The sequence below is a fragment of the Psammomys obesus genome, unplaced genomic scaffold, assembly GCF_907164565.1.
Source record: "Psammomys obesus unplaced genomic scaffold, mPsaObe1.curated_primary_1811, whole genome shotgun sequence".
NCBI classification, from domain to species: Eukaryota; Metazoa; Chordata; class Mammalia; order Rodentia; family Muridae; genus Psammomys; species Psammomys obesus.
The window spans coordinates 8,454,174-8,474,227 of record NW_026596134.1 but is presented as its reverse complement, the minus strand read 5'-3'; the positions used below and the strand labels follow the sequence as shown (position 1 = coordinate 8,474,227).

The 20,054-nt window shown below is 45.8% G+C and overlaps 2 protein-coding genes across 6 annotated transcripts in view; one reads left to right on the top strand and one right to left on the bottom strand.

The window, feature by feature from the left end:
* Positions 1 to 1,964: 1,964 nt before the first annotated feature.
* Ddx24 (DEAD-box helicase 24) lies at positions 1,965 to 19,537 on the bottom strand. 5 transcript variants are annotated; one of them, XM_055593044.1, is made up of 10 exons: positions 19,475 to 19,537; positions 18,522 to 18,573; positions 17,384 to 18,109; positions 13,256 to 13,774; positions 12,364 to 12,517; positions 11,572 to 12,087; positions 10,783 to 10,858; positions 5,179 to 5,367; positions 3,943 to 4,072; positions 1,965 to 2,488 (listed from the first exon to the last, which is right to left on the bottom strand). In XM_055593044.1, exons 3-10 carry the CDS (start codon positions 18,102 to 18,104, stop codon positions 2,223 to 2,225), a joined length of 2,571 nt encoding a protein of 856 aa, XP_055449019.1. In that variant the 5' UTR covers positions 18,105 to 18,109; positions 18,522 to 18,573; positions 19,475 to 19,537; the 3' UTR covers positions 1,965 to 2,222. The 5 variants fall into 5 exon arrangements, with proteins under 5 accessions (XP_055449019.1, XP_055449020.1, XP_055449018.1 ...); XM_055593045.1 differs by lacking the exon at positions 19,475 to 19,537 and adding an exon at positions 19,402 to 19,460; XM_055593043.1 differs by lacking the exon at positions 18,522 to 18,573.
* A 69-nt stretch (positions 19,538 to 19,606) lies between these two features.
* LOC129666089 (interferon alpha-inducible protein 27, mitochondrial-like) overlaps positions 19,607 to 20,054 on the top strand; it is a 16,325-nt gene continuing 15,877 nt past the window's right edge. The window contains exon 1 of the mRNA XM_055593111.1: positions 19,607 to 19,675. The gene's annotated coding sequence lies outside the window, so the exon portion shown is untranslated. The remainder of the gene's footprint in view (positions 19,676 to 20,054) is intronic.

Below are 20,054 nucleotides of genomic sequence, written 5' to 3'. Positions count from 1 at the left end.
GCCTGTCTTCCTGCAACAGATGAAGCTGTGCTGGGGCCAGCCGCCCAAGTTTAATAACTCTGAGCTTTGCAAGCAGAGAAGCATGCCACCTCAGAAGTGAATTGCTTCCCCAAAGTATGAGCCACAGGGGAACAATGGAACAGGTCTAAGAGCTAAGTATACAGCTAGCATGGGAAAGGGGGGGATGCTGGGGGCTCAGTGAGTGTCCAAGGCCAAGCTATACAGCTTCTCTCACATGAAAACATCTTCCTAGCATTAAAAGTTTCTAAAAACAACTTTCAGTCTGGCTTCTTAACATTGGGTACTGGTTACGTATCGAAGACCATCTTCCCACAGGTCACACATGAGTGAACTGCACTAGAAGGGATGCCCCCTCACTTAAAAGCAGATGCAGGAAGCTGTGCACACTTGACCAAAGCCTTATCACACTAGGTGGGCACAGATGGGCTCTGAACACTGACCCCATCTTAGCACTTATCAACTCTTATCAACTCCACTGACATTTCACAGCATCATCTGGAAAGTGGAGGCCACCTGGGTGCTCTCTTGATGTTTGCTTTGTCCTCTCAGACAGGTCAGTGTAGACACTGGGGTCATGGGAAAAGCTCCAAAATAGAACTCACCTAGAAGGAAGATGCCCCAAATTACCCCAACATCTCATCTGGCTGTTGGGTGGCACTAGGTAAATCTTAACCACTAAATGTCTACTTCCTTTTTTATTTTTTATTTTTTGTAGTCAAAGAGTGTTAAGGTACACCATGACCTCATAGACAACCAAATGAGACTTTACATCAATAAAAGTATCTACTAGCTAGGAGTGGTAGTACAGCCCTATAATCCTAGCTTGTGAGGATACTGAGGCAAGAGGATTCCCATTTCAAAGCCTGAGTAGACAATGCGACCATTCAAATTAAAAAGAAGGGTCAGCAGAGGGTGCAATGGGTATAAGCACCTGCCACCCAAGAGCCCCAGAACCATGAAAAACCAATTATCTCCATGTGTGATCAGGCCCCACCCTCCACCACATTATATTTAAGTTAAAAGAGGAGGGAAGGGGAGCGGACGGAGTGGGGTTGGGGAGACAGGTAACCCAGTGGTAGAGTACCCGACTAGCACGTGAGATACAGGGGGCTACAAACTATCTTAATGCCAGGCATTCAGTCAACAGTGACACCAGAATCCAAGTCCCATGCAACCTCTCAGCCTTGCTGAGAGTTGAGGGAGGCCATGTTTCTTGGATACTAGGGTATTTAGGCATGCCTGTGTACTCTATTCAATCCCAAAGAGCTCAAATCAAACATCTGAAGCATGCCCGCAAGCATCTGTCCCAGAGTCCAGGCTGAGCTGTACTTCTCCAGATTAAGAGTGCTAGTTAACAGACTGACCCTGAGCCAGCCAGGCAGCAAGGGTCACTGACCCTGCACTGTATTTACATTAGGTCCCAATGCAAGACTGGAGGCCTCCACTCCTGAAGCTCTGCACTGGCCAGCACTGTGAGGCAAGCAGCTCAGAGCACTGAGCTTTCCACACAAGAGTAACGTTCCTCAGAGAACACAGCAGTACCCCAGGATGGACCCAGGGCAGTTCACACTGAGAAGTCTGCTTTACAAGAGCTAGGACAACCAACAGCACAGGAAGCAGTGACCAGGAGCTTGGGGCAGATCTAGTGGTCTTTTTCTCTTGACCCTGAAGCTTTGTGAGCTGAGAGCAGTCCAAGGACAGCAAGCTCTTCCCTGTCCACCTTCCAGGGCAGCTTAGATAAGGCAGCAGATGGTAGTGTGACAGACCAAAGGTGTACTGTACTGCTGTGGAGAAGGACGAGAACGTGCTGAAGACCTGGCAGTACTGTGACACAGGGACTCGTGGCTAGAGGCCTAAGACACCATTTCCCTTATCAAGGAAACAGCTCAGAGAACCAAAGGAATCTCAAAGTTAATGATAAAACACACTGCAACGCCCTCGGACTGAGTCTCCAGCTCCCACTTGTTTTTAATTTGGAAACCGAGGCGTACACAAGCAGCCTGCATACCCTGGATACAGACACACAGCTGCTGGTTACCACACTTGCTCCACAACACGTGTGTGCATGAGGTCTTTGCTGCTAAGTGACACAAGAGTGGGAGGTTTTCCCAAGTGGATGGTGGAGTGAAAGCAAGGACAGGGAGGCTTTCAAAGACAACTGGAGGACAACACTGAACAGTCAGCACACTGACCCAGGGCAGTTAGCTTGTGCTTGGACTTGCCTGTGGTGGTGCCCGAAGCTCTTTTGGCTTCTTCTTCTTCCTCCTCTTCTGTCTGGAGAGGCAGTTCAGCGCAGACTCATTCCTGGGGGCCACCACAGGCTGAGGTGGCCTGCCAGACTGTGTGGGGTACCTGGTCTTCTGATTCTCTTGGAAGAGTGGCTGGGAGAGCAAATGGCGTAGCTCCTGCTTCAAAATTTTCATTTGCTTCTGTCGCCGACGTTCTTCTTGCTGGTCAGCTTTTCCTCCTTAGGACACACAAGTGTAAGATCATGTTTTTGCACAAGCACTTTCTTAGAGTAATACAAGGTGTGGTGGCTTGACAGTTCAGAATTTTGAAGAACTTATGTTTAGGGGGGACACAGTGGACCACTGTCCTTCATTTTTCAAGAAACCAGTAAAGACAGAAACTCCTCATTACACAGATAAGGCAACTCAGACCTAGAGTCATACAACTGACACAGAGCAAATTATCAGACTAGATAGAACTCACATCTTACTGAAGTCTGTTGTTGTACCTCTGTAGTCACATGCTGCCTCCTGGGGTGTGGCAACCACAAATTCCTCAGGAGAAAGTGAGAATTCTCTGCAGCCTGACTCTCCAGGACCTCCCCAAGCAATGCTGTGACCCACTGCAGAGGTGGGCACAACCCAAGTCCACACCCAGGCCTGACGTCAGGAAAGGTAGAAAGCTCACGTCTCTGTTTGAGCCCCAGACCTGAGCGACAAGGAGGAGCACGCTGTTGGCCAACGCCTGGCTCCCACACTGAGCTACAAGTCTGCCTCTGAGCAGACTGGGTACTGAGCAGCTGACACCTCAGCAGAACTGCACTGCTGTTACAGGCCCCAGAGGTGTTCTCAGCTTCTCTGTGCAGGGCCATACAGCTTCATCTCTGGTCCCTTCCTTGGTTTCCAGCCCATAGACAAAAGAGGGCTTTAGGCAATGCCTGCTGGTAGAGCTATTCTGATGTACAAATTTCTTCTGTGAGCCTTTTTTTTTTCCCTTTTCAGTTTTTCGAGACAGGGTTTCTTTGAATAGCCCTGGCTGTTCTGGAACTTACTCTGTAGAACAGGCTGACCTCAATCTCACAGAGATCCACCTGCCTCTGCCTCCCAAGTGCTGGGATTAAAGGCGTGTGCCACCACTGCACAGCTCTCTGTGAGCCTTTATCCCTCATGTAAAAGAACAACAGTTCCCTCTCCATTCATGCTAAGAAACTGGAGAAGTTACATGAGACATGGAGGCGCTGTGCTGCCCTGGAAGGCAGGAGCGGCACTAACTACTATGATAAATACCGACTTAGTGGTTGTTCATATGCTCCCTGTTTTCCAGCATAGGTTTATCAGTTTAGCTTCCTTTACTCAACCTTAAGCTGGGAGATAGGGAGTTCATTACCTGTCTTACAGATGAAGAGAACAGTATAGCAGAAAGGCTAATCACACAGTAAAAGAACAGGCTGCAGTAACAAGGACATCCTGCTTGTGATCTGTTCCCACTAATGGATTCCAAGGGCTGGCTCTATGAGGCAGTAGGACAAGAAAGACCCAAGGCACCTAGCCCATACAGGATGAGCAGCCTGGAGACAAGAAAAGGGCACCTTGTTGCCCCTGACAGGCTCACAGAAGTAAGGATGGTCCCAACCAGATAAGCTAAAGGGAAAGCGAACACCGAACGCAGGCTTCCCACCCTGCCCAGGCACACCTTTGTACATCTCTTCTTCTAGCTCAATCTCGAGGGCTGCCGCTGCCTGCTCCATCCAGGAGTTGTGTAGACAAGCCTGGAAGTTCCGGTACTCAGCTTTTTCAACCTGCCGGGCTAGACGGATCCGCTCCTGAGGGGACAGTAACACAAAGCGCTTACCTGATGGAGGGTCTGGGCCTCTCAGCAAGCAAAGCTTCACTGAAGCTGTTCCTAAACTGCACTGAGATGAGTGGCCAATGAGAGACATTGCAAATCCTATGGAAATCCTGGCCCAGGTTCCTGCTGAAAGCCCAGGTGACCCCCACACACAACCACAGAAGCCTGCCTGTACCTCCTTAGAGGACTGTCCCAGGCTGTTCCGAGTGAACTTGTCTCTCCAGCTGACACACCTGCCTTCCTCGAGTCTCTTTCTTATGTGTCTTGAGGTAAGACTGCAGTGATACAATGTCCCCTCATCCTGACATGCAGAGATCATGTGCAGTGGAAATATGGACGTGTGAAACTGGGGTGGCTCCCAGTGTCTTTACCAGGAATTCTCTGTGATCCCATCTTCCGCCAGCCCCATCTAAATGCTCACACAGCTAACTTTCATGCCCAAATGGCCACAGGCCCTCCAACTGCCCCTTGTTTTCACTCCCTCATTGCCCGCAACTCCATCTCATCTTCACCCTTATCTCTGGAGTGGGATAAAGCCTTTGCTCTCCACATCATAAGCACATGCCTGTTAAGCCTGTGCTCCGTGGAAAAGAAACCTCACTGTGCTGTGGACATGGCCTATACAAACACTGGTGAGTCTCTTGGGAAAACTGCCTCATATTAGCCCCTGATGCACGGTGGCCCAGGGCACACAGCAATCACAGTGAATGCTCCTGAGTTACTATAAGCTCAGAAAGCAAGTCTTACTGCCTCTATTTCACAAGTACATCACACCTTCAGCCTTTATCTTGCTGTTCACAGCTCTCTGACAAATGTCTATATGGCTGTGCTCACTGAACTGTCTGGCTGGAACAGAAGAAGTAGAGTTCAGGACCAATAGCAAAATAAATAAGGTACAAAATACACTTCTCTAGTCACTACCTTTTCTGCTTTTCTCCCAGGTCTGACACTTCCACCCTTTTTACAAAAGCCACCATCTAGCCATCAACAGAAACATTTCTCCATTCCCTAGGATAGGGCTTCTGGTCTCAGAGTAAGGTGTTCTGTGAGAGGCAGTACACTGGAGCATAACTTTTTTACCTTGACTACATCCATGTACTTTGCCTGCACCGGGAACAGTGGGATGTCCTCGTCTTTCTTGAGAGTTTTGTAAATCTTCTTGAAGTTAATCACATCCTCGGGCCCAATCAGCATCAAGCTGAGGCCTTCACTGGTAGCACGAGCAGTCCGACCACTTCGGTGGATATAAATCTCTGAAGTGCGGGGTACCTGCCAAAGCAGCAACGATGATCGGCACACAGACACTGCCCAAAATTGTTCTTTCCTAAGGGCCACACTCCCAACTGGCTCTGTTCTTTGCAGGACAGAGACCTCTCTAGGTCTCCAGCTTAGGCTATGTCCTGACACAGACTGCCCTAAGTTGACATCCCATTCACTATGCAGGCTCTGCTCTCCCAGAGCCTCCACACTGGTCTAGCTCTTCACAATCAATCTCGTTTGTCTGGTTTTCTCTCATCTTCTCCACTCCCACACTCCTTTTGACCAACAGCATCTACTTGAGTCTCAGCTTTGAAACTCCAGATTCTTCAGCTCTGATAGGTAACTGATGATAGTACATTTATGACCAACAGTTACTGAGTGACTGCTTTAGGCCAAGCAACCGCAAAACACTTTGTACATGCAGGTTTGAATGAGATGGTCCCGCTAGGTGTCATGCATTTGAAGACTCGGTCCCCAATTGGCAGCTGTTTTTTGAGACCTGGGAGGCATCACCTCACCGGAGGAAGTGTGTCACTGGCGGCAGGCTTTGAGGTCTCAAAAGTCGGGCACCATTTCTATCGTACTCTCTGCTTCATATTTGCAGTTGAGCTCTCAGCTGCTGCGCCACCCACTTTTCACCTGTCAGCTCTATTCCCTCATCAAGACTCTTAACCCTCTGGAACCATGGGCCAAATAAACCTTTTCTTCTGTAATCTGCCTTGGCCATACTGTTTTATCACAGCAACAGAAATGTAAAGAAGACAATATTATTCAGTCATATGAAATACTTATTTGTTATGGGCATTTTGGTTTATGATATGTAAACATGTTTTTGTTTTGATCCCAGGTGTAGGATATGGGACTGATTCAGACTGTCCACAGCAGCAACCTATTTGCCTGAGGCTCTGAGAGGGGCCCTTTGCCAGTTGCAGATAGTTTAAATCTGAGGACTCTGGAGAGGAAATAAAAGCTAGAGCCCAGCGTGTTGGGGGACTCTGAGAAAGAAGGCTGCTAGTATACCCTGCCCCGTGCTGTCCCTAGTTGCTGTTGACACAGTTGGATGAGAAGAAGTTGGAGATCTCCTGAAACGAAGGTTGAACTTGCCCCAAGGAACCCAATGGCCCTTAGCAGCAGGAAGTAGCTAAGAAAAACTATACCTCTTAGCCCCACTAACATGTCTTCTTTCCTACCTGGTGGTGGAGTGTTGGAAGGGATTGGGGTGGAGAAGGGAGGAAGAGGCATTAAGAAACCAAAATAAAATAGTATAAAAAGTAACAAAAACACTTCATCATTGTCCACATAATATAAACTAGGAAGCTAAAATACAGAGAGGTCCACCCACTCTTCCACTAGGTTATCTAAAAAAATGTGTGAGCCAGGGTTCAAAGAGCATGTTAACCCCAGCTACAACAGGTTTGTTGTCCACAGAAAGCATGGCATGGGTCCTGGCACCCCTGCTTCCTGTAGCAGCCACCACTAATGAAGTGCAGTAGGCGCAGTATCACTATGAACCGTTGGCCATGATTCTAGAAATGAGATGTGCTGTTCATCTTATGGAATGGAGAGCCAGCGATACTCTAGGCCACCTGCTCCCAATTACCTGCTGGCCTCAGCAACTACGCACCTACCAACAAAGTCCTCTTCTCATTCCAGGCTAAGTGACCCTGTGCTAGCCTTTTTTCTGAATTGGATACAAATTAGAGTCATCTGGGAAGAAGGAGCCTCAACTAGAAAAGTACTGCAATCAGATTGACTGGCCTGTAGGGCGTTTTCTTGACTAATGATTGATGTGAGAGGGCCCGCCCACTGTGGTTAATGGCACCCTGGACAGGTAGTCCTGGGTTGCAAACCAAGCAAGTAAGCAAACCAAGCAAGCAGTGAAGAACAAGCCAGGAAGCAGCGTTTCTCCATGCTGCAGCTCCAGTTCCTGCCTCTAGGTTCTTGCCCCGACTTCCCTTCATGTTAGGCTGCAAGGTGAAACAAACCCTTTCCTTCCCAAGTTGCTTTTTGGTCCTGGTATTTACCACAGCAGCAAAACCCTAAGGCATACCCTGAGCACACCTCCTTCTACACATTCCTTACACCCCTCTGCATATCCCAACCTCTCCATCCTGGAACGCCAGCATCGTCTAGAAAGCGCTTGGCATCCTTTCAAACTATATTCCATGTGATAATTTTCTAATATTTCCTGCCTTGTGTTCTAGTGGTGGTCATATCTCATTTCTTCTCTATGGGATGTAGTACTTCTTAGGGGCTGGGACTATATTATGTGGTCATGGTAGCTTCTAAAACAGACCCAGTCCCTCTGTTCTAGAGAGGCACTAATCTGAAATCTGTACCCTCAAAGGTTTTTAAAAGCAAAAGAACTAAAAATGAAAAATAAAAAGCATCCTAACAGATTCCAGGCTTTCCACACTTAGACTGTGTAGGTGCTTCAGTAGCTACTCAACTCAGTTCTCATAATAACCCTAAGGGGCAGGTGTGACTGTTGCTTCCTGTTTACAGACAATGGCACTGAAACAAATGGTGTCAGAGTACCTGTGTGTGGAGAGCCACAGATGGAGCCAGAAGTGTCAGAAGCTCCTTCCCAGGAATGAGGTGACCTATACCCCTAGCTGCTGCCTTAACTGGCTGTCAGAACATGTATTATCAGGATGTGGAGGGCCTTTGTGTTTTAAACCACTTCTGGCACCAGCTTCTGGTAAGAGTCCCAGCATCCTTATGAATACTTACGAGGATGCAAAGAAGATGTAAATTAAATATAAAACATACCACAGCTGACATGGCCTGAGTGGAGGAGGACTCTCAGCCGCACAAAGCTATCAACCCTGAAGCATCAGAGTAGTGTTCAATTCCTGGCAGTAGGATCTGGAGCTCATGCTCCCTACTACAACCAACTACATTCTGCTGTTTGCTCTTCCCAATCGATATGCAGTTGGTGTTTCCGATTTGGCTGCCCAAGCTCTTATATCTTAACATATGTGTCTTACTAACCCAGAGACACCTATCCTGTCATTCACAAAATGAGAAAACCAAGGGACCGAGACTGAACAACTTGTTGAAGGTCACACAGCTGGGATTTAGCCAAGGGAGGTCTTACCTACAGCACCCTTGCACTGCACACCAGACTAACACTAAACACACTGCAGTGAGGTGGCCCCTTGAAATCCCCAAACCACCCAGGGCTATTGCCAAGGTTAACTATTGCTCTCCACAACTGACGGTAAAGCCACACTGCTGAAGACATGTCCATAACTCACTGGACATGGGGAAGTCGAGCCTACCTAGAACCTACTAGAACTACTAGAACCCCCATGGACTAGTGTCTATGTGAACTAGTGTTCATAGTACTAAAGAGTATCCAACACGTTACCAGAAGAGAAAGGTAAACAGCAACCCGGCTACAAACTCTCCAACCTACAATGACGAATACGCTGGTGCAATAGTGACAAAGCAAGCAACTAATATTCGATTAGAATTAAGACCAATACCATGAGATGGAACCCACGCCTGACACTGCTTGAATGGCCAAGAAACTGAAATAAGATATGCCACAGACCTAGGGAAAAACAAATACTACTGTTCTGTTAAAGAAACATAGCAATTAAACGACTCCTAACAATGTTCTACTATGCTCATAGATCACAGCTCAGCCATAAAAAAAAAAAAATGAGGGGCTGGAGAGATGGCTCAGTTCAGAGGTTAAGAGAACTGTTTGCTCTTCCAAAGGTCCTGGGTTCAATTCCCAGCAACCATAAGGTGGCTCACAACCATCTCTAACAAGATCTGGTGCCCTCTTCTGGTGTACATGCAGGCAGAATACCATACAAATAATCAATCAATCAATCAATCAATCTTAAAAAAAAAAAGCTTTCTCCTGAAGTAGATGGCAACAAATGCAGAGACCAACACCTGGACAATGTACAGTGAGAGGCCTTGGAACATTCAGTCTTAAGTGGATGTCTCCATCAAACTCTTCCTCTCAGGGCTCAGGGAACTTTGTGGAAGAAGAAAAGTAAAAGATTGTATAAGCCAGTAGGGATGGAAGACACTAAGGAATGAGGCCTAGACACAGGACTGACACACATATGAACTCAGAATGACAGAAGCAGCATGGATAGGGCCTGCACAGATCTAAGCCAGATGGGGTCCAGGGGAGAAGATGGGAGAAGGAGGGTGAATACAAGGCCCCATCCATAACTCACAGCCCCTAGCAAAGGAAAAATAAGTTTTCTCCAAGTCTCACTGGGTATTCAAACCACACTTCAGGGCAAACCCAAGACCCAGCAGTAGATGGCCAAAACAAATGAACGCAATGGTAGTTTTGGTATGGTATTTTTATAATGCTTTGCACAAGCTTTTTATTTATTTATTTTCCTTTTTTACAGGTATTTGTCTATGTATTGTGGTTGCTGATTTTGTATTTTTATGGGATTTTGTATGGGGGAATATGTGTGCCTCTGCATCTGTATGCATTCTTGTGTTTTATCTTTGACTCTTTTTTTCTGTTTGTTATAGTTCTATTCTGATTTGTTTTGTTTTAGTTGCTTATATTGTAATGAGAGAAATAGAAAGGGTATAGATGTAGGTGGGTTGGAAGATGGGGAGGATCTGGGATGACCTGGGGAAGAGGAATTGTGATCAGAATATACTGTAAGAAAAAAATCTATTTTCAATAAAAATTAAAATTACAAAAATAAAGCTGGGAGCAGTGGTGCATGCCTGTAACCCTAGCACTCAGGGAGGCAGAGGCAGGCAGAGTCTGAGGCCAGCCTGGTCTACAAAGTGAGTCCAAGACAGCCAAGGCTACACAGAGAAATCCTGTCTCAAAGACAACAAACAAATATAAAAACAAAAACCATGTTGCTGTGGTCTGTCCCCACCAAAACTCATGCTGAAGCTAAATTCTTCTATGTAACAAGTGCAGCAATGCTGATAGAGGCCTAGGAGAGGTGTGGATGAGCTAGAAACAGGAATGGGGGAGTTCTCCTGTCCCAGGGCGGAGTTCATGGCATGCTGCATACCAGGGCTATCTCCCTCATGTTTACCGCCTGCTTGCCCTTCCACATCAAGGATCCCACCCGAAGCTGAGCACATGTTGGTGCCATGCCCTTGGACTTTTCAGGCCCCAGAATCAACAGGCACACCTTCTTACAAATTACCATATCTTAGGAATTTTGTTGTAGTAACAGAAAGCAGAGCAAGATTACACTGTAATCCGTTGATATCAAATAGCCTGAAAACACTCCCTAAGTGTTTCAAAAGCTGTAAGAGTGGGCACTAGATGCTAATATGAACATGTTACAGAAGCCTGAGGAGCAATATCCTCTCTCTGCTTCAACCTTTGCTTTAACACGTCCCCATACATTGCAGGGGGCAGGACTGTGGGCGAGGACAGGGAAGCTTTAATGCTAAGAGCCATACCTGGTAGTGGATGACATGCTGAACTTTAGGAATATCCAGACCTCGAGCTGCTACATCTGTTGCCAAGAGAACACAGCTGTGATGGAAACAAAGCACATCCATAATTTAAAATAATAGCAATTACTAGTCAGCCCTACAAGGTAATGCTAGTATCGCCCTTTTATAACTAAGAACCTAAGGCTGAGAGATCCATTTTCCATAGTGTGCACTTGTCTGTTCTGTTGTGGAATCAGGACCCCAAGCCTGGGTCTGTCTCAAGCACCCATATTCTGTCAGTGAGTTAAGTGAAGCCACATATATTCTGGGTCGCTGTCTTTACCTCCTAATACCATCTCACTTAACCTCCTCCATTCTGAGAGACTGCCTCACTCTTCCTTAGACAAGAAAACCTGTATCCACTCCCTGCATCAGAGTTAGTCCATAGACAGATGGACAAACATGAGGTGTGGCGTGGACTCTGGGTCTGTGATCTCAATCACAATTTACTCTGCTGCTTCTCAAGGATGTTAGAAGTAACTGGATGGCCAGGACTTCATTTGTTGTCCAATTACTGGAAGTCAAAGTAGAACATTAATAGCAAACAAACACAATGAATAAGCGACCTTGCCATATACAGAAATAAAATCAAGAAAAAGAAAAAAAAAAAAAAAAGAAGGAAAGGAGAGCTACCCTGTCTTGTGCTAAGGCACCTATAACTGAGGATGGGGTCCCTAGTTCCCTGCCACCCTGGCCCCTGAGTACAGTGGCTCATGGTTCAAAGCCATGCCCCTGGAGACAGACTTCACTTACTCCTCCAGACGAGCAAACTGCTCCAGGTTTCTGAGCCTTTGCTTCTGGTGCATGCAGGCATGGAGAGTCAGTGGCATGATATCCAGGACCTTGAGGAGTCCAGAGAGGCGTTTAATGCAGGAGATGCTGTTGGCAAACACCAGGCTACGACCTGGGTACTGCATGAGGAAGTAGTAGAGATACAAGTCTTTCTCATCAGTCTCACAGTGGATCTTGGTCTCCGTCAGTGTCTCCACTGTACCCTCATTCCTTGTGAGGTCAATGACTTTTGGCTTGCCCCGCATGCCAATCTTCTGCATAAGAAGGTCAAGTTTGGTGGTTTTATCCATTTTCTTCACATGCTTCTTATGAAGGAGTCGAGCTGGAACTTGGTGTACCAGCGTTAGCGTGGCAGAAAAAACAAGAGTTTGTCGATTCGGGTTATACTGGGAGTCATTTAGCAGCTCTAGCAGCTGGGAGAGTTCAGCAAAATGGCCTTTCTCAACCATCCGATCAGCCTCATCTATCACCAGGCACCTGCAGACCCAAAACAATGGTTAGTGCAACTTCAGGGAAGAGAAAGTTCTACAGAATATCCCACTCCCACCCCAGTCACATACTCTCATCCACTTGTACATGCAGGCACCTTACCATCAGCACGAGGGTATCCATTCACTTTTCTCACGCACGCTTCATGTCTGAGGATATGGCCTAGATGGCCACTGTTCAGTGATAGTGAGAGAGCACCATCCAGCCACCTCAGGCTCACTTCAGAGAGGGTTAAGAGTGAAGGGGGAAGGGACTGTCTTTCACCTGAGCTGCCGGAGGTTGCTCAAATGAGGATGTTTTTCTTTAACTAGCTCCCAAAGCCGACCAGGGGTGGCGATCACAATCTCGGGATGGCGGTTCAGCATCCTTTGCTGTTTCTGTGTGGACATTCCACCAACTAAAATCGCTGTTTTAATCCCTACAGGACAGAAAACCACAGTGTTAACAACAACGTTAGTCCGTCTGGCTGCTCGTCCTATGGAGCAGTGCATGGTCACTATCACAGCCTTCTCTGCCAAAGAAGAACTGAAAAAGTTGGCCTGGCCTCCTAGAGGGATTACCAAGTATTCTGTATTTTGTCTACTTTGCCGTTTCTTTCTATTCTCCCCCTTCTAACCACAAGAAAGGCTGGATTTGAACCTGGTCAAATTCTCTCCCCTCTCACCACAAGGAAGGCTGGATTTAAACCTGGTCACCCTTACTTCCACAGCTCTGAACATAAGCAGTGATGTTCTACAGTGCTGGGAAGGATGGTGTTGTCTTCTCTTTCAGAGAGAGCTGCTCTGGGCCAAGGGACAGGAGTGAACACACAGGGTAATACAGCCAAGGCACTCAGGAAGCGCCTCGAAGGAGAGGACGAACTCAGCGAGAAACATGCCTTTTGTTAGGATAAACACCACACTGAAAACCCTTCCCAAAAGGAACAGAATTAAGCTCTTATCTCAAGGCAGGGTTCAGCATTGTTCTTAAAAGGTCAGGCTCCCCTTGATCTGGTCCCCTTGAGAGAATTGGAACAACTGTCAGTTGATTTCTAAAGGACTTGACTTTTCAGCAGATGAGAAAGTTCCACTAGAGTACAGGAGCCACAACTCTCACTGTAGTCTCCTGGCATTTAGAGACCCGTTTAGAAACATTTACTAAGTGGAACTAAGCTCACCTGTAAACTTGGCCACAGCATCAATGTGTTGTCTGACCTGGACAGCCAGCTCTCGAGTGGGAGTCAGGACCAGTCCCAGCAGAGGACGCCTTGGGGGTACTTTATAGGCAGCAATTTGGTCACATGATTCCTGTTTTAACTTCCCAGCCTGCTCTTCATCCAGCTTTTCTTCTCTGTCCTCATTTTGCTTGGGGACAAGCTCTTCCTCAACCAAGGAAGAAGGTCCTTCACCAGCATCATCATCACGGAAGAGCTGGGCTGAGGCAGAGGCACCACGCTGGGGTTTGGCCTGGGCTCCAGCTTCACTGGGCTGTGCTTCATTCTCAATTCCGGCCCCCTCAGGCAACACTCCAGACTCAGCGCCATCCTTGCAAGGTGATCTGAGATCGGCTGCAGCTCCTAACCTGGTCTCCCTTGGTGGCACGCCAGTGCTAATAGGGATGGGTGGAGCCTTCATCTTATGCCACTGCAGCACTGCATGAATCATCGGGATGGCAAAAGCAAGGGTTTTCCCGCTTCCTTAGAAGTAAAGCACAAACACCAGGATTCTATGATCACATGTCATCATTCACAGTTCCTGCCCTTGCATAGAAATAAGGAAACTGAAAGAGCCATGTGCCATCCTGACCAGACCAAAACACCAGCGTCCTACACAGGTTTCTCCAGCGCATGCACTGGGTACCTGAGATAAAACAAGGAAAGGTTCGGTATGCTGGCACTAGACCAGAAGTCACCAATGGCAAAGAACAAACACCCAAGTATCCATCCTGTATTCTGAAGCTGACAAGTAAGAATGCCCCAGGCAAAATCAATAGGTGGTCTCTGGAAGAAAAAAAAGTCCTGCAAAGAACTTTGATAGTCCAGTGAGATGGTTCAATTTTGGATAAAGGAACTTGCCACTAAGTCTAAGGAAGACCTGAGGTCAATACCAAGATCCACAAGGTGGGAGGAATGAACCTACCTATTCCCACTAGCTGTCCTCTGGTCTCTATACACAGGCCTTGGCTTGTACATACCTATATATAAATGCACACACATACATAAATGTTTTTAAAAATTTGAAAAAAGGAAGAAAAACTTTTATGAATAGTTTTCAAAGCAAATGACCAGTTCTAAGTAAAAAATAACCACACCAAAGAAGCAAAACATTAGAAGCAAAAGCTTAAAAAAAACAAAAAAAACCAAAACTCAAAAACTTAAGAAAAACAACAGACTTTTTATCAAAAACAATGAAAACCAAAAGACATCATAGAACCAACCATATTTGACAGTCTCAGCAAAATAAAACTGACAATTCAGGGCTACCCAGAAAAAAAATTCCTTTAAAACAAATACAAAACAAAGGCTGCTTTAGTCTTACAAAAGCTAAGCTGAATCCCTGCAGATCTGCTGTAAAGAATGCTAACCAAAGCCGTGCAGAAGAAAGTGTGGTGGCTTATGAAAATCTCCATCTACACAAGGAACAAAGTGCAGCAGAAATTACAGAAACAGAAATGGTTTTAAGCCTCTTTTAAAAAAGTAACTGCTTACACCAAAACAGTAAAAGCATATTTCGGAGTTTCTAAAACATAGAAATAAAACTACACACACATATATATACAAAGTACAAAGGAGAGGGAGGTGGAGGTAAGCCCTTGAGAAGTTCTTATGCCACACGAGGCACTGTATCACTTGAAGGCAAGCTACGATAAATATATGTGTACATCTTGTGACGTAGTCTGTGAACCCTAAAGCCAACACTAGAAGACACCACAAAGCTGTGACTGTGTACTGGGTCTCAGTCCCTGAAATGGAACCCTTGCCACTTCTTGAAAGCAGCACCTTTTGTTACAGTATTTATTCTTCACCTCCACTCCTGGTCTAAGACATGAGGCTCAAAACCTCAGGAGTAACAGGGTCTTGTTACAAGACGACTGTGAGCTAAAGACTTCAGAATGGAAGCTGGCGGCCGCAAGGCAGGGACTCCCTGACCCACCACAGAGGGACTGCAGATTGACTTCAGTCTCCAATAATCATCAGTCATGCCCATATCCTGGAGGCTCTGTACGAACACTACAAACAATGGGATTTAAAGAGCTTCCAGGATGCTGAACTCATAAAAGGTGGTATGCCCATGGCGGGCTCATGGAAACCCTTTGCCCTCTTACTACCCTCAACATTCTGCCTTGTGAATCTCTCCTATCAGGCTGTGCCCATGTTAAAACCTTTAAGCCAGATTCCTGAGTTTTGGTAGTCAGTGAGAAGTACTAAACCTGAGGAGGGTACCAGGAGCTCCTTAATTTGAAGCCAAACAAATCAGGACTAGGGGCTGCTCAGTAAGAAAGTCTTGTAAGACCAGGACCTGAGAGTCTTGGGGGAATGACTCTAACTCCAGTTAGTCAGAAGTTAAATGCATTATAGGTCACCTGACAGGAGCTGAGAAGGAGAGAATTAGTTGGTTTGGTAAAACCCCAGAGAATCTGTTGTATCCTAAGTGCTTTGTGGGCACAAAAATCCAGAAACATCTTTTCTGTTGCTGTTTTGTTTTGAGACTGGTTCTAAATAGCCCTGGCTGGTTTGGAACTTGCCTTGTAGACCAGGCTGAACTAAAACTCACAGGCCCTCTGGTTCTTAAAGGCAGGCACCATCACAGTTTTTATTTGTTTTCAAAAAGATCCTAATACAAGTTGAGTACCCCAACCCAAACATCTGAATTCTCAAGTACTAAAAGATGTTTAAACATTCTGAATGCCAACATGACCTTCAGGTTATATGTTTAATGAGTGTTTGAAATATAAAACTTTCATACATAGACTTGGATCCTATAACTCTCTAGGATATTCCATTATGTATATACAAATATTAATTTCTTTAAAAATCTAAATTTAAAACAAACACCATGTGTCTCAAATATTTCAAATAACAAATACTTAATCTGTAATATCACCAAGAATTTTAATACCAAGTAAGATGACAGTAAAAACATCTGGGACAAATACAAAAGAGTCAAAACAACTGATTTAAACTCATGATTTAAACTCAACTGTTTTCCATAATCACATTAAGTATAAAGGGCCTGAATAACTCAGTTAAAAAACAAAAGTTATCAACTACTCACAGGAATGCATATAAAACAGAAGAGCAATGGCTGTCTAAGGAAAAACTATGTGAAAATATGGAAAAGGACAGACCATACCAAAATCAAAATAAAGCCAGAATGAATACCTGTAGTCATATGAAAGCAGATATTAGAACAAAGAACTCTTATAGGGATAAAGATGGTTATTTCATAATGAAAAGGGGACAGCTCACACAATTCTATTTTAATATATAAAATACTTTTAAACCTCCAACAGACAGTCAGTTACATGAAACAAAGAACTGGATAGAATTTTGAGTGAAAAACTATTACTCAGGGAAAAGTGAACAAAAGAAAATAACACTAATATTTTAAAAATTGTATTTGTATTTAAAAGCCTTCCTAGAAAGGAAAGAGCAAGCAAGCCCAGATAAATTTAAACAATTATTTAAGGGAAAAACACCGATATTTTAAACTACTTCAGATAATTGAAAAGAGAACACTTCAGAAGTTCTTGAAACAAGTGTTACTGTTAACTCCAATACCAGACATTACAAGAAACAACAGATGAATATTCTAATTTCATATTCACACTTGACCAAATCCAATAATATATAAACACACTGTGATCAAGCTCACTGTTTCTCAGAAAATGTTTGGTTTTCACTTCTGAAAAATCAATGTACTGTGCCTTTATCAAAAGACTAAAACCAAAAACCTACATATCTATATACAAGAACATTTGTAAAAAAAAAAAAATCTAACATGCAGTTTTGACTTTCGAACTCCTGAGTGGAGCTTTGAGAGAACACTTTCAACCTGACAAAGAGCAGCGAGCAGATGGTAAGTACTGTTGTCACCTCCATCTCACATGGGACCTACCGACATAAAGCAAAGGTACCACAGTCATGCGGGTAGATTTCAGGACAGACCGGATGGCTTCAGCACCTTCACTCAACACGGCTTTTGAATGAATGTGGTCACAATCTCAACAATCCCTCCTTCTACTTTTCCAGCCTATGTGCAACTAAAGACACTCTCCCGCCTGGGACAGAAAGAACAGCCCTTACCTGTCTCAGCGGCTCCAAGAATGTCCAGTTTGTCACGGATGGCAGGGGCCAGAGTCAGAGCTTGGATTGGGGTAGGTGCAGAGAAGCCTAGAAAGCTGAGTGCTCGGAGAACGGCCTTGGGCACCAACAGATCTCTCCAGGCTGACACATCTGCCTTCTGGTCCTGCACTTCAGGCATCCATGTCTTTGCTTTCTTGGGCAATTTAGGGGCAGTGCTCTGGGAAGTGTCTAGTTTTTTTTTCCCTTTGTTTTTCTTCTTTTTGGGAACAGCCTGGGCCAGGTTTTCCGATGCTGCTCCTGCTACCTTTTGATTAGAACAAACAGTGGCATCTTCCTGAGTCTCTGGCTCAGAATCTTTGACTTCAAATCCATCCTCGGCAGTATTTCCTTCGGCAATCAGTACCACATCTTTGCGATTCTTCAACTTGATCTTTTTCTTTGGCAAACTGGACTCTCCTTCCTCCTCTTCTTCTGAAACAGCTTGGGCCTTTCTCTTTTTGGGTTCTTCATTTGAGAAGAAACCAGAGGGATTCCTGGCAGGGGAAACTAAACGGTAATCTGTCAGTTCCTCAAAGCACACCAAGTCATCCATCTGTCCATCTGCAAACAGATTTGGATCGATTGTCACCTGCTTCCATTTTCCCACAACTTTGATGCCCTTTGTATGAAATCTGGCACGGCTTGCTGGCTTTGGCCTTGATTTTGTCTCCTTCAACTTCATGGTTGCTGGAAAAAAAAAAAGTCTTCTAGGTTAGTGACATAGGTTTTAAGGCAACACACACTGTCCAACAAACCTAAAACATACAAGACCCCGCAAACAATTGAGGACATGAAGATGATTTAACACACAGAGAGATCTTCCCAGCCAGAATATGAAATACACCCACAGAATCGGTAGTTTGGCTTGGAGCAGAGAGAACACAAGCAATGGAGTAAAGATACATGAGCTAATTCTGGTTAGAATCCCAGCTCCAACCCTTAATTTATATGCAACCTTCAACAATACTGCCTACTCCTCTCAGAATTTAGTGTTTAAATCCTTTAAAAGGGGAGTGGTGCGATAATAGCTAATTGATAATATCTAATTTTATGCTGAACACAAATAATTAAATTTACCAAAAGATAGAATGATGCTTACCTACATAAGTCAATTTGAAGATGGGAGTACAAATCAGAGTGTTTTTTCGTTTCTGTGTTTAGAGAACAGAGTGGGCTTTATTACAAGTGCACTGAGCTCTCTTCCCTATTAGAACAAGGCAAATGTCATTTCCATCATTCTGGCCTTGGCCAGAAAGGTTAAATCCCATACAGCTCTCTACATTTCAAGTAACCTAGAACTACAGATGTAGCTCAGAGTGTTTGCCTAACATGAACGAATCGTAGGTTCCACCCCAGCCCTGTGTAAAACCGTATGTAGTGAATATCCAGCCCACTACATATAGTTTTACATATGGATATAGGAAGATGGGGAGCTCAAAGCCATCCCTCGCTACGAGAAACCCAAGTCTCGGGAGGTGGGGGAGCCTTATGCACGACTCATATGAGTGGGAGTGGTTCCGCACTGCTCTCTTTAAATGAGAAAAAACAGACCCTGTGGAAAGCATAAGGCAAGGCTCGATTCAAATCTGGATCCTGCACTTGCCAGCTCTGAGTCTTTGGTGAACATCTCTGTGCCTCAGTTTCTTCATCGGCAATTTGAGGATAATAAGATTTATCTCACTGGGTCGTCATGTGAAGACGAAACGGTGACGCATGTCAAAAGCCGCTTAGCATGGCGCCTGTGTAGAGGCACGTTGACTCGCAGGCAAGGCTCGCCCAGCGCGCCCAGGCATCGGCTGCACGACACCTCAGTCCCACCAGGAAAAGGGGGAAGAGAACAAAAACAGCGCTAAAAATGGGACGCGGGGAGATGCCTGCAGCGGCTGCAAGAGTCCTTCGGGCAGTAGGGCCGCACGAGCCCTTCAAGGGAGGTTGCTGGGCATTGATGCCCCAAGCAAGAGCTCTCGGGCGTGAGCTACCTGGGAACTTGGGCTGTCGGGACACCGGGAGCCCCTCCGCAGCCGGCTACGGCCCGCTCCGCTCTGCACTCACCAACAGAACTCACCGCCGCCGTCCCCTCACACACCGTACAGCCTGCGCCAGCCCAACCCGGAACTGCAGCAGCGTCTGAAACTGCAGTTCCGGGGCGGGGCTTTCACGCACGCCTGCGTGCTGCAGAAGGAAGTTCCGCCTCCGTACGGAAGTGGCTGTCTGATTGGCACTGCCTCAGGACTTGGGCCCGAGCGGACTGAGGTAAAATAGGTTCCCTCGCCGTTTGTGCTTGCAAATATCTTGGGCGGTGTTTCGGAGCTTTCCCGCGGACCCTAGGGAGCGCAAGAGTCCGCGTAATCTTGATCTAGTTTGTGTGCAGTAGCTTGTCGCACGGTATTGGATAACTGAATAACCTGCACCCTTGAAACACAGTCCTACCGAATTTACAAACCTGCTAAGCCTGAATTGAAGTGCTATGTTTGGTAGTGGCTCCCTAATGCGCAGGGCTGGTCAAGATAGAGCTGTCTGTCTCAAGCGCAAGTTTTAGATCCCGACAAAATAGGCTTTAACATTAATCAGATAAGTTTCCTTAGTGAAAGACTCTGGCTAGAGCCTCTCTAGACGGGGAGACCCCACTTCC